Consider the following 15,357-nt stretch of genomic DNA (forward strand, 5'->3'; position numbering starts at 1 on the left):
CCAGCAAACTGAAAGGTGGAAATGCATATATCAGCATATTTGACCAGTTTAATGCAAATGCATCCACAAAAGCTGCATCAGGATCAGGTTTCCAGGAAAAATATGAGTCAAGTTGCTTGTTGAGCCTGGAGGCAAATAAGTCAATTTCAGGCATTCCAAAGCATTCGATTATCTCATTAAATAACATCGTATTTAACATCCACTCAGTTTTATCTCGAAATTCTCTAGACAACTTATCTGCAGAATTATCAACACCAGGAATATGGGTGGCAGACAACCAGATATTTTTCTGACAACACCATGACCAAATATCATTTGCCAAGGCATTCAAATGTTCTATTCTACCCCCATATTATTGAAATATGCCACTGCAAATGTATTGTCTGATCTAACTTGTACATGAAAATTTTCAATGGATTTGCAACTTGACCTTAGTGCATGAAAAACAGATAACAATTCCAGGTAGTTGATGTGATTTTGGTACTCAAGGTCTCTCCATCTACCTCCTATTTCATTTTGCTCACAAACAGCTCCCCAACCATCATTTGAAGCATCACAAGTGATTACTAAACTTGGATTTGCATGAATGATTCTCCTTTTCTGGTGAGCAAGATTATCAATCCACCATTGGAGCTCATTTTTAATGCCCTGAGAGACATTCATCCACGAATCAAAATCACCCTTCATGTTTTGTAAAGCTAAGATTTTTTGTCTCTCTATTACTCTATAATGAAGAGGAGCAAATTCAACAGCAGAAAACGTTTAGACCATGAGACCCAAAACCCTAGCAAAAGTCATGTTTTGCAATTCTGAACATGCTTGGACAATGTTGGAACTTTTTCTTTGGGTAAAGTTACTGTCATGCTTACAGAATCAATTAGATTTCCAAGAAATATTATTTGCTGTTTAGGGACCAAAACAGATTTCTGTTCATGTGTAATGAAACCTACATCAGTTATCAACCTGACAGTATCTTTAACATTTCTTTCACAATCTTGCATTGTGTGTGCTAAAATTATCGAGTCATCTATGAACCCGGAAATTGTGATACCAAGCATGCGCAAAGATGCACAAACGGGCTTAAGCAGGCGAGTAAAGCGTATTGGCGCCGTTGAAATACCATTTGGAAGGCATTCAAACTGGTAGATTTTGCTCTTAAAGATGAAGCACAATTTTACTTTATGTTCCGGTGCAATAGGCACTGAATAATATGCATGCCTTAAATCTACCGATGCAAAATGATAGCCAGGAGTGACCAGTTTGAGAACAGATTCAAGTGTATCCATTTTAAAATGGTGGTACTCGATAAATTGATTTAAATCTTTTAAATTCAATATCAGTCTACATGTACCATCCTTTTTCGGAACAGTGAAAATTGGAGAAATGAACTCGTTAGGGTCATGTTCAACTTGGGTAATAACTTTCATTGATAATAGCTCTTGTATTTCGTGATCAATTTGATCACTTTCATTAGAAGAAAATCTGTTTGCTTGTCAAAATGTCTTAACTGGGTTTACATTATCAATGAACTTGATGTGAAAATGCTCCACCATATTCAAAGTGGATTCATCACTAGTTATTTTCTCCAATTTTCAACAAAATATTTCAATCTACCATCTTCAAAGGTACTAACCTTGTCTATTTCCTCGATGCCAATGCTCGGCCGTTTTTTGAAAAGCCAGCATCACCACGGCCTCGACCACGAAATCGGCCTCGACCTCTAAACCCTCATTGTGTACACACCGGTCTTTCTGTCCTGTGTACTTACGCGAAAGGAATTGTGGGTAGCACTTCTTTTACAAATGAAAAGTGAAAGCAAAAGAAGGTCTGGTAATCATGCTTCTGATAATCAGTCTTAATAGAGATTCAAAATCACATTTAAACATAATGAATAACATTTCTTTAAACAACATTCCGTTTTAAACACACAATAAAAAACGATTTTCTTTCAATATTAACATTTTTGTTCCTACGCAGAACTACTTTGGCGGAAGCATAATTCCCCAAACCAGGGGAATGTGATGCGTCTAAGCATAGAGGTGACAAAAATTAGTGACGTCACCATCTATGTATAGAATGCTAAACCCTGATCTGTATGGATGGGGACGACGGAAGTCACGTTCTCTGCCAAACTGCTGCCCAATGCGGCCAATTTTGTTGAGATCGTTTATCTCACGAACATTTCTATTAACGTCATTGTCATCACCATACAAAAAATCTGTACATGGCAATGATGGAGAGGCAAGATAATGGTATTTGGGGTCCAAACTGCTTTTGTGGAGCTCTTTTCTTCTTATGTTAATGTTTCTGTAGGTCTGGTCTAAAAGGGCAATAGCATTGGTTGAAAGATCAATGGCCTTACTACATGCAATTGATGGGTTTTTTGTGGAATTGGCTAATATGTCAACAGATTTGGTAATGTAAGATGCTGCTTTCACCAAAAATTCTTAAACTCTTTGCATTTTATTATCGTCATATTGAACCTGAGCTCGCAGCAAACGCCATATCCCTTGATTAACACGAGTTTTAACAAGAACATCACAGTTTTCAGGCCGATGCACCTCTTTCAAAAGTTCATTCATTATGTCATCAGACAATGCGTTCCTGAAAGAACTATTCACAAATGTTGCTAGATCATCATTGACCTTCTTATCAACAGGGTCAGAGTTACTAAAACGTTCCATCAGGTTCCGAAAAACCGGGTTGGGACTTACATTTTTTTATCAATTTCATCAAAAGACTGTCCATCGTCATCATAGAACTGGTCCTCTGAATACACTTCATCGTAATATTGAGCAGATTCAAGTTTCTCAATACGTTCTTTCTGACTTTTCATATTTTCGTTGAGCTCTTGCAAAATAGAGAGAACTTCACGAATGAGTTCAGGCTCCTTAGACATAGAACTTGTGGACGTAGAACACTGACCTTTGTTAGGAACAGTTTTAGGTGTGTCCTCGGACACCGAAGAGGTCTGATTTGCGACCGAAACCGACCTACTGGGTGGTTTCTTACTGTTCTGGACTTCTTTGTCCGCCATGACGTGTTAAATATACAGAAACCTAAGAAAAAGTGTGCCGGATATCGTAAACCGGTCTGACACGTGTAAGACTGGTAAAAATTTCCAAAGAAATGTTTTACAAAAAACAAGTTTCTTTTTATTGTTTCCGAAGAAAAATAATGAAATTCAGTAAAATTAGTTATGAATGACAAAATAATTCCAATATTTGCTACTATTTGCAATAAAACTGACATGTGCGATACCGCAGTATAAACCGCGAACGAACTAATTCGTTACGGAAAATCGATCACGCCGAAGCGTCTGTACTCAACGAGTAGCTAAATCGCAATGACAATATATCGATTCGTGCACATCTCATTTGAGCACGGAAGTTGTATGACGTAATAAAATTATCTTGCTTGATACAATCATGTACATCTATATCAAATGAGATCACACTGTTACTTCAGTGATTAATTTCAGTGATTAAATTAAAATGTAAGTCACTCCCATCTCTCTCCCGCAGCGCGCATAATTAAAGGTCCTGCTGTGTACCAATCCAGATCCAGATCCAAAAATAGTATACATAATTATTTATCATGTTTGTTTATAGGGGATGATTTTCCCTCGGTTGTATGATTGTATTGTTTTACTTTTTTAATCAGTGTATTTAAAGATTTATAAATATAGCTCCAGCATCAGAGCTTCAGGCAATTAATAATTCGCCCCCTGATGTTTTTTTTCAAATGGATATTTTAGCTAGTTCCTATATTCAATACAGTCAAATATATGTTAAGTAGTATCTGTACACATTGGAGGATTAAATTTGTACATTAAATATTATTTTTTAAAGTGTTAAAAAGATATAGTACAAGTGTTCATGCTAGATGAATAAAGAGCCTTAGTCAAGTGTAATTTAAACATTTTTAAATGGTGACATTTTCTGAAATGGTAACATTTTCTCTTGAGCACTGGCCAGATATAAAATGTATACCACTTAACCACTTTTATATGAAGCCCTGACCAGATCTCAAATGTTTATCCCTTTTCTCTGGCACCCTGGTTATCTCCTGTTGATCACCTAACAAACACCTATCAAAATGTAAATTATATGCAGAACAGTACATTTTATTTAATGGTTGAATGAAATACTTCAGAAAACAATTGACACCCTTTTCACATGTGAAAATTTAATTTTCACTGTCATGGAAAAAGGGCCTGCACCAAACACATATCAAAAATACTTTTCACCCATATCTTGATACTCTTTGTGCATAAATATCTCAAGTTTGCATGAAATCAGGACAAAAAAATGTATTTTATGTACTTAATTGACCTGGTTATAGTTATCAGATTATTATAAGCTCATGCAGTATATTTATATCATTATTTATGCTTTGTGTATTATAAACATATACACAATCATGCAGTTACATGATAGCAAGAAATTATAACAAAGCCACCGATACTATAGAAGTCATTGGCAAAGCCTATGGTAAAAAATGGGAACACATTGAGTGTTATCGCCTTCTCGTGCCTGCAAAAACCACATATTGATAGGTTGTCATTTTTGACAGTTCTGCTTTAATTTTCATTTTGTGATATCAAACTATCAACAATTATGTGGCTGAGAAAAATATCGCCATTGCTTATTCAACATATTTTCTGTACATTTCTTTAATAAACTCAAATTAATACATGATTTTCTTCATTAATTCAAACATTCCTGACAAGCTTCCACTTTGTTTACATATTTCGCTTACATTTTGACGTGCATAGGTAGGACCGCATTACCGTTTACGAAATGTGTATGTCGTATCATTTGGGTCGAAAGTCAACAAGACCTACTTGGTGACAAGAGAAATGCACTTTGACGTACAATATGTATTTCACGTACAAAATGAAATACACTTCAAAGTATATATTTCTACGTCGACTTCGACGTACACATTTTCTTAACAGCCGATCAAAACACTTGTCTCATGAGCCGCTTTACCTTCAGATTTATTCATTCATAATAAATGTTTAAAATCTCTTTTTTAATTGAGAACAAAATAAATAAAAATATCAAAATTGAAAAAACAAACAACATTTTACAAAGAAGTTTTGAGTATTAAGCATAGACATAGATTAAATACCCATTTGAAGAAGATTCAAGGTTGCCTTTTTTAAAATTAAAATTATCAAGCATATTGTTAGTATTTATTGACCTTGCGGGGCGGAATATCAAGGTCCAGCGCATTACTGTGAAGGAAATTCCCAACGGTAACCAAACGATTACGGGATTAAAAATGTATAATAACCTCCCTGGTTTGGCTGTATTTTGTGTTAACCATTATTTGCATAAGTCTGAGGTTAATTCCGCCATGCTAGGTCAATAAATACGCACACTATCTATGAGTTAGCGGTCGATAGTCGCATAATTTGGTATAAATAATTACAATAATGTTCAATAAATACGCTCAATATCTATTAGTAAGCGGTCGATAGTCGCATAATATGGTATAAATAGCAAGAGCTGTTTGTAAAACACGCATGCCCCCCATATGGGCTGTCAGTTATAGTGGCAGCAATTGTGTGAATACGTTTTTTTTCAATGTGACCTTGACTTTGACCTAGAGACCTGAGAATCAATAGGGGTCATCTGCCAGTCATGATCAATATACCTATGAAGTTTCATGATCCTAGGCGTAAGAATTCTTGAGTTATCATCAGGAAACCATTTTACTGTTTCGAGTCACTGTGACCTTGACCTTTGACCTGAAAAGTTAACAGGGGTCATCTGCCAGTCATGATCAATGTACCTTTGAAGTCTCATTATCCTAGGCCTAAGCATTATTGAGTTATCATTAGGAAACCATTTTACTTTTTCGAGTCACTGTTACCTTGCCCTTTGACCTAGTGACCTGAAAATCAATAGGGGTCATCTGCAAGTGATAATCAATTTACCTATGAAGTTTCATGATCCTAGGAGTAAGCGTTCTTGAGTTATCATCCGGAAACCATCTGGTGGACTGACCGCCCGACCGACAGACCGATCGACCGACATGTGCAAAACAATATACCCCCTCTTCTTCGAAGGGGGACATAATAATAATAATAATAATGTTCATTGTCAAATATATCTAAAAACAACAGATGTAAGGCGCCTTCTGATTGGCTTACACTCAAGGGTCAGTAAAGACTGAACGTCGAATTACAATATTTGTACGTCGAAATACAAAAAATGTACTTCGACGTACATATTGTACGTAAAAGTACATTTCTCTTTTAACCTACTAGGTCTTGTTGACTTACGACCCAAATGGTACGCCATAAATGTGTATTCATACTATTGCCTTCAAGTTACTTATCCGATGTTTGACGGAAAGGGCCAAGAATGTGGGATTGTGGGTCAAGTTCCTCAGAGGTACTACGTCCCCGTACCCCCATTTTTTTCCGTACCAAAATTTTTTCGTACCCAATTATTTTTGTACCCATTTTTTGTTTCGTTCCCAATTTTTTTTTGTACAACAATTTTTTCATACCCAATTTTTTTTAACCAATTTTTTTTTCGTACTTTAATTTTTTTTCGTAACCAAATTTTTTTATTGGCATAATTGTTTCGTACCCAAAATGTCCGTACCAAATTTTTTTTCGTACCCACATACACAATTGTGATGATGTAGATCTACTTAAATTGATGCTTTTATATCCATCCTCTTCAAAAGCATCGTCACACCAGTACTGTCAGTACTTTGATTAAAAGTGTCTCATGATGGAGCATGTTCGTATGAAATTATTTTAACGTTAAGTTAATAAATCTGCTGTAAAATGTATCTTCGTCATTTAGACTTGCATTTATGTGATGCTTCGGCAAATTGAACAGCTAATTGTAATGGATTTTGTTTCAATAGAATGCATTATTCCACTGTTTTTCATTATATATGGCAAAGCAATGCGTGTTTTTTTCTGTTTTACACGTGGCACAGAGGTGACAACCGCAATTCTTTATTCATATTGTGGCCGCAACCTAGTCACTTGTGGGAACAACTTATAGAATTGTGGGAACAACTTCATAAGTTGTGGCTTCAACTTAATAACTTGTGGAAACAACTAAGTACGTTGTCCCCACAACTTATAAAATTGAGGCCTCAGCGTAGTAACGTGTGGCTCCAACTTCATAACTTGTTCCCAAAACTTATTAAGTTGTGGCCTCAACTTAGTAATTTGTTCATTTAGGTTATTACTTCAACTTAATAACTTGCGGGAACAACTAATTAAGTTGAGGCCTCAGCTTAGAAACTTGTGGCGACAACTTCATAACTTGTTTCCACAACTTATTAGTTGTTGCCTCAACTAAATAACTTGTGGGACCAACTAACTAAGTTAAGGCCACAACTTTAAGTTTAACCAATCAGATTGGCCGTTTCATCTTTACCGTTTTATCACAATTAGTACCCCTTATACTACTAGGTGATCGGGTTCGAGCACCGGTCTTAGCACTATCTCTGTTAGCTATAGATCCGCAGTTCGAGCCCTGTCTGAGCAATTTCCATGTAAGCCATGGATTCCAGATTTGAGCCCCTATCTGAGCAATCGCCAAGTAAGCGACTGGGTTCAGGATTCGAACCCTGGTGTGAAAACTAGCCACATAAGTGACGGATTCCGGTTTTGAATCCAGGCCTGATAGTTCTTTTTTTGAACGATGGTTCTTTGGGTTATAGCCCCACTTGCCCTGTAAGCGACTGGGACCCCAGTCTGAGCATTCGCACCCTAAGTTACGGGTCCCGATTTAGAGGCCCTGCCTGAGCACTCACCCTGTATGCTATTGGCCCCGGGCTCAAATCCCGGTTTAAGTACTTACCATTTAAGTAAACGGACCATGATCCAAGTCCTAGTCTTAGCGCCGGACCCTAAAAATGCGGGATATATAGCTTACATGGCTAGAGCTCAGACCGGCGCTTGAACCCGAACACCCATAGCTTGCGAGGCGAGCTCTCATTCCGGGACTCGAAACCAGGAAATGTTGCTTACGGAGCTAGTGCTTATTTCGGCAACCGGTCACTTAGAATGCGAGTGCTCAGAATGGTATGTTAACGACGGCTGTTTGGTTCAAGTCCCTGTGTGAACCCGTAGCTTTCGGTGCGAACGCTGAGACTGAGGGTAGCAACCGGGATCCTTCCCTTACTGGGCAAGTGGTAAGACACAGGCTCGAACCCGGATTCCATAGCTTTCAGGGCTAGTACTCAGACTGGGGCTCGATTCCGGGACCTGTCACTGTTGGTGCAAATTCGCACATCGGATTTCAAGCCTTCGCTTATAGGGTAAGTCCTTCAACCTAGGCTCGCTCTAGAGACCCAAAGCTTCTTTCATGGCTAGTGCTCGTACAGTAATTCGGACCCCGGCACCGTTGAAAACTCCAAATTAGCTTTAAGGACTAGTGCTCTTACCGTGATTCGAACCCAGGGACCGTCGAAAACTTAGGCATCTAGCACTCGCATCGTTAGCGATGGTTCCAAGAATAAAGCCCCGGTCAGAGCAATTGCCCTTTACAAGAAGGGTTCCAGGTTAGAATCCAAAAACCATGGACCACTCTCTTATGAAGCGAGTGCTTCGGGACTCGAAACCGGGATCCGACGCTTACATTGCTAGTGCTCAGACCGGGGATGGAACCCTGAACCCAGTCGCTAACAAGAAAGGGCTCAGACAGGGGCTCAATCCCGGGATCCATAGCTTACAGGGATAGTGCTCAAACCGGCGCTTGAACCCGAACACACAATAGTTCGAGTAAAAGGGTACTAATAGTGATAAAACGGTAAAGATGAAACGGCCTATCTGATTGGTTAAACTAAATTGTGGTCCAAACTTAGTAAGTTGTTTCCACAACTAATTAAGTTGTGGTCTCAGCTTAGTAACTTGCGGCCAGAAGTTATTAAGTTGAAGGAACAACTTATTATGTTGAGACTTCAACTTAATAAGTCGTAGGAACACGCTATGATTTGTGGCCACAAGTTACTAAGTTAAGGCCTCAACATTTCATATTATTTTGATCTCTTTTTGCGTTCATCAATGCTATAAAATGTACATCATTGAATTATTCTATCAGCAAACGTTCACGTTTCGTCAATTTACCTTAAAAACATGGTTATATTGATACTTCTATGTATTAATTAGCGCGCAAAATACCGAAGTTACATTTTTTTTGCAGCTTCGTCATTTTGACTTCAACCATTTGCGGTTCGTCATTACATCACATGACTTTTTTGAGCTGTTGCGATGGGTTAACTAATTCAGTGTTTTGGGGGTATATGCGCATTGATTTCCCGCTTTGCACAGTATCAAAATTGCGAAATGCCAAAGAATGTAGGTTCGGCATTTTAAATTGTTACCATCGATATTAGATTGGTTCTCTTCTGTTTACTTTTGCAGTGTGAGCATATGATTAATTCTAATCGAGTACTGTCCATTTGCATGTTTTTTTTGCAATGCAAAAATTGCAAGTAATGATTATTCTACATATGTTTACAAGCTTTTTGTAAGATTTGGACCTAGAAATGTGGCCTCTAGAGTGTTTACAAGGTTTCTCTATAGCCAAATAAGAAATACTGCCCTGCCCACAACGGACTGGAACCATTTTTGAACTCATCCAACATATCATCAAAACAATCATTTTGACAAAGTTACATGAAGATTGGGCATGCAATGGGACTTCTACAGAGTTCACAAGGTTTTTCTTTTTTTTATCTAGTGACTTAGTTTTTGACCCAGCATGACCCAGTTTTCAACTCGTACGAGGTATCATTGGGACAAATCTTCTGACCAAGTTTCATGAAGATCGGACAAGAAATGTGGCCTCTAGAGTGTTTACAAGGTTTATCTATAGCCAAATAAGGAAAACTGCCCCGCCCACTGGTGGCCATGTTTTTCAACGGACCGGAACCACTTTTGAACTCAACCAATATATCATTAAGACAAACATTTTGACAAAGTTACACGAAGATTGGGCATAAAATGTGACTTCTACAGTGTTTACAAGGGTTTTCTTTGTTTTGACCTAGTTTTTGACCCAGTTTTGAACTCGATCGAGCTATCATTGGGACAAATCTTCTGACCAAGTTTCATGAGGATCGGACAAGAAATGTGGCCTCTAGAGTGTTTACAAGGTTTCTCTTAAGCCAAATAAGGAAGACTGCCCGGCCAACTGTCGACTATGTTTTTCAACGGACCGGAACCACTTTTGAACTCCACCAACATATCATTAAGACAAACATTTTGACAAAGTTACATGAAGATTGGGCATGAAATGTGACTTCTACAGTGTTTACAAGGTTTTTCTTTTTTTACATAGTGACCTAGTTTTTGACCCAGCATGACCCAGTTTCGAACTTAATCGAGGTATCATTTTGACAAATCTGTCCAAGTTTCATGAAGATAGGACAAGAAATGTGGCATCTAGAGTGTTTACAAACCAAATGTGGACGACGGCTGGACGGACAGACGACGGACAAAGATGGATCACAAAAGCTCACCTGAGCAATCAGGTGAGCTAAAAACATAAGTACAACTCAAAGGCAGCATTTTTTTACATGTTTAAATTAATATATCTCTATGTGAGACATAACGCTACAACGCAAATGGGGTCGACTCGCCACACAAAAAATATGACATTCACATATGTTTTTTCGGCGTAAGCTGTATTAAGCCAGCTTTTCACCCTGACTTGACCTTTGTAAGTGTCCAATAATATTCAAATAAAATTTCCCGCGGCTATGTACGAATGAATACACTTCATTTATTCCATTGGCTGATTTGAGTATAACACCAGAACATTGGAAACATATCCGCGTCTTTGTAACACTGTTTTACTGCATGAAACAATTTTATCTCTGATGAAAAGGCTCAATAGATAGAACAATTTTACAATCAATTTTCGACTTAGATACAGTTTGTGCGTTCACCTTTTATTTTCAGAGAATTACCAGCGCAAAAGCGTTTATACTTAAGGCTATATTCTCATATTTAGTACTTACTTGCATTGCATTTCAACCCGCGAGGTTTCGGGTCAATTCGCGGCCAGTGTGTGAAAGTCAGAGTTTATATACAGTTCATCACCGGAGTTCGCAGAAGGGGTTGCGATCTTTTCTTTGAAGGAAAAAATTGGAATCTATGCTATTTTTGTCTGATTGAGTAAATAGTTCGTTTAGTCGCTTTGTCGATATATCAATATTTTAGGCACAGCTGTTGCCTTGGTCGTGTAAAGTTGGCGTAAACAAGCCGTCGTTTCAGCAGAGAATTGTTACCTAACTTTAATGCATCGCATTCCAATCCGCAAGATATCAAGGTCAGTTTGCGGTCAGTTGCAGAAATCTTTATATAAACGCCGTCTCGTAAACTTTGTGCACTTGAAGTCTTTTTTGATCAGAAAGATACTAAATAAAGATATTCGGCGATATTATTGTGGTATGTCAATCATCGATTTTTAATATGTTTTCAACATTTGCATGATAAGGACCAATTTTGATAAAATTAATTAGAAATATTTATCCATTTAGACCAGTTTATTAAGCATGAGCACAATAATTCACTATACTAGAATTATGCAATTAAATAAGATTCGAGTATTGCCGGCTGACCTATATGCACTCGTTTATTTTCATGTTTCTTGTGTTTTTCTATTCTGTAAATATAGATATCTGAGTAATAATATCACATAAAGCAAAATAAGCCACGAAATCTGGCGCAACACCCCGTAATTGATTTGCTTGTGATGTAGCTAAGAACTGCGCAGAAAAAAGGCATCCGCTACGTTTTATCTCATAGAGATAACTTTTGATCGTTCATAAACATCGACCACAATCAACGCCGTATATCTTTTTTTTAAAGATATTTCTTGTTAACACTTAACCTGATTTTTTTTTCTCATTAATATTGCCCTGGTGCAATATGTTGTTCCGTACAAGACTTTAAAGTAAAGGTGTTTTTTAGGACAATACAACTTAAATACGGTGTAAGATCACATATTTCATGGTACATTTTCTGAATAATAACCACCGAATTAAAGGCAGAATGTTTGTACGATGGCAGAATGCATGATTAACAAGAGATTGCCAGGCAATATGGTTCCCTACCGGTGAAACTCCACCATTGTCCGATTTTTTTTATTTGTTGCCATAGCAACCAGAATTATTGACGTAGGAACATAATGAAATGATGTGCATAATCTCAATATTACCATCTATCCATGTTTTAAGTTTCATGAAAAAATATGAAGAACTTTTAAAGTTATTGCAGGATCCAGAAAAGTGTGACGGACAGACTGACAGACAGACAGAGCGCAAACCACAAGTCCCCTCCAGTTTCACAATAAAACAGGATAAACATCAGGTCTTTTTTAAGGCTCTCTTTTAAAGCTGTGAAGCACTAAACTGTTCTTAGCATATTTAGTGTTGCCCTTGTGTGGATCATTAACGTCCCAATTATGGATTTTGCTTATACATTTGATAAAGCGACCCACACAAACGGGAAGGTCTAAACCTGCGTTGGGAGTCATATAGAATACTATTGTTATCAAGAGTCTCCGAAGAAAACTCCTCATCTCTTACATGGAGCAAAAGACCAACAAGTACGTTCAGAACATGACAACTACTCATGTTCTTGGCCCACATGAGCCCCTTGTGGCTTCTGTCAAACGACGAAAGCCGACTTGGTTTTTACACGTCACACGGGCACAACTCTGTACATAATTGTGTTCCATGGCAAGCATGAGGTACGTTGTTGGAAGAAAAGCTGAATGAACCATGTGAAGGAGTGAACAATAGCCAAAATTTCAACGCTAGATGTGGTATGGTTACATAGATTTAACAAGCTACAAAATGCGCTGTTTTTGTTTTTTGTTGGACATTATATTCAACACATAATCTTGTACCATGTTATTGTTCGTGTGTAGTATAAAAAGATATCGTTGCGGGAAATTAAAATAGAACATATTGTGCCACACAAAAAAATAAAAACGTGCATGTTGCATCTCATTTAAGCTATGTTACCATACCACATCTTGCGTTAAAATTTGTGCTATTGCTATAAGGAACACTGATTTTTATGGGTAAACTTTATTTAAAAAATATTTTGTGAAATATGCATTGATTTTTGATATTAACGTTACTTTAAGTTTTGATAAAATCTAACAAGTCGTTTAAGATGTATATTGTTAAAATGAAAAGTTAACACACGACAGACACAACGCATCAGGGGAAAAATACTCTTTTAAGGTCACTGTTTGCTTTGCACTGGTGAGCTAACAATACACCAGGTTTCTAAAATCTTGCTAACATCATCAATAAATCATTCTATAATTATAAATCTCCTCAAAAACAAGTATTCAAGGAGCACAGGGAGTTTCATGCAATATCATTCTAACAAAAAGTTGAAATATTCTTTGCTTTTAGCCATTATTGGTCTAAGACTTTGTAAGTCCCATATAGCCCTGTTCTTAGTCTTAAAAGTGTTAGTTTTTGAGTCTCTCTTGATAAGTCTTGTTCTTCGTGTTAAGTCATGTTTGTCTTGAGACAATGTTGAATATTGGCCCAGAGCGTGTTTGATACATGTCACACCCTTCCTCATTTGATCTACCAGCAGTGCTTAATTAATGATGGCAATTTTTTTCAGTCTTTGTCTCTTCTTCATCTGAGGAAATGAACTCCCTGTCGAAGTCCTCCTGTGAGATCTGAAACCAGGAACAGGAAAATAATGGTTGACAAATGAAATATTCTGTATGTTATTTAACTATGACAACTTGTATATCTATTGCTGCTAACATTTGGAAACACTACAACGCATTTATTTCCAAACAATGTCAATTACGCAAATTTAGATTTTTATGATATTTTGTTTGGTTAAGTATTAAATTCTAAAATGAATAGGCATGTTTAAAGATGGGCTATTGACTGGTAATTGACAATCATTTAAGCTTTGTACATTGTAGCAATACCTTTTTCTGTTTAAGTTTCTTAATCATTTTAAAATCTTCGTCTATTGCCTGTATATCGTCTTCAGTAATGTTTTCTCGCCTTATTTGCTTTCTTTTCATGTCTTTAATCTCCTTTCGCTTCCTTTTCCTGTCTTTGTGTTCCTTGTTCTCCGACCAGGCTTTGGTTGCTTTCTGTTTCCTGTGTGCATGATTTGAGACCTCAGTTTGTAATTGCTCTTGTCGTCGTTTTTCCATAGCTTTGTCTCTGCAAGAAAAAAAACAACAAGTGGCAATTGTTACATTATTTGTTTAAACAAGGGCTGTTTGTAAAACATGCATGCCCCCCATATGGGCTGTCCGTTGTAGTGGCAACCATTGTGTGAATACGATTTTTGTCACTGTGACCTTGACCTTTGACCTAGTGACCTGAAAATCAATAGGGGACATCTGCGGGTCACGATCAATGTACCTATGAAGTGTCATGATCCTAGGCAAAAGCGTTCTTGAGTTATCATCCGAAAATCATTTTACTATTGCGGGTCACCGTGACCTTGACCTTTGACCTTGTGACCTCAAAATCAATAGGGGTAATCTGCAAGTCATGATCAATCTACCTATGAAGTTTCATGATCCTAGGCGTATGCGTTCTTGAGTTATCATCCAAAAACCATTTTACTATTTCGGGTCACCGTGACCTTGACCTTTGACCTAGTGACCTCAAAATCAATAGGGGTCATCTGCGAGTCATTATCAATCTACCCATGAAGTTTCATGATCCTAGGCGTATGTGTTCTTGAGTTATCATCCGGAAACCATTTTACTATTTCGGATCACCGTGACCTTGACCTTTGACCTAGTGACCTCAAAATCAATAGGGGTCATCTGCAAGTCATGATCAATCTACCCATGAAGTTTCATGATCCTAGGCGTATGTGTTCTTGAGTTATCATTCAAAAACCATTTTACTAGTTCTGGTCACCGTGACCTTGACCTTTGACCTAGTGACCTCAAAATCAATAGGGGTCATCTGCGAGTCATGATCAATGTACCTATGAAGTTTCATGATCCTAGGCCCAAGCGTTCTTGAGTTATCGTCTTCTAACAACCACCTGGTGGACGGACCGACCGACCGACAGACCGACATGAGCAAAGCAATATACCCCCTCTTCTTCGAAGAGGGGCATAAATATACAAAGGCAACTATATTCCAGGTATATGTTAATTGGTGCATTTATATGGTATATAGAGAATGATGTTAAGGGGGAGGTAGAGGGTGAGTGTACACAGTGATTTCAGTGCTAAAACCAAAACCAAAGCATTGTATGCCAATACTGACTACATATAACAGCGCCCTCACACTACTTTGGGGTAAGGGGTCCCCAGCTCTTAGGAGGGGGAATTTTCGCGGCGT

General features: G+C 37.7%; 3 protein-coding genes across 4 annotated transcripts in view; 1 reads left to right on the forward strand and 2 right to left on the reverse strand.

The window, feature by feature from the left end:
• Positions 1 to 15,357, forward strand: part of LOC127834214 (cytospin-A-like) — a 217,276-nt gene that overhangs the window by 144,093 nt on the left and 57,826 nt on the right.
• Positions 1 to 15,357, reverse strand: part of LOC127834288 (uncharacterized) — a 184,311-nt gene that overhangs the window by 89,202 nt on the left and 79,752 nt on the right. The window lies entirely within an intron of this gene.
• LOC127834310 (ATP-dependent RNA helicase DDX55-like) overlaps positions 13,074 to 15,357 on the reverse strand; it is a 174,128-nt gene continuing 171,844 nt past the window's right edge. The window contains exons 7-8 of one of the 2 annotated variants that reach the window (XM_052360053.1): positions 13,968 to 14,211; positions 13,074 to 13,703 (exon numbers count right to left, since the gene is read on the reverse strand). In XM_052360053.1, the coding sequence (XP_052216013.1) occupies positions 13,623 to 13,703; positions 13,968 to 14,211 (325 nt within the window). In that variant the 3' untranslated portion in view covers positions 13,074 to 13,622. The remainder of the gene's footprint in view (positions 13,704 to 13,967; positions 14,212 to 15,357) is intronic. The other variant, XM_052360068.1, reaches the window with a different exon arrangement.

Source organism: Dreissena polymorpha, chromosome 1, assembly GCF_020536995.1.
Source record: "Dreissena polymorpha isolate Duluth1 chromosome 1, UMN_Dpol_1.0, whole genome shotgun sequence".
Taxonomy (NCBI): domain Eukaryota; kingdom Metazoa; phylum Mollusca; class Bivalvia; order Myida; family Dreissenidae; genus Dreissena; species Dreissena polymorpha.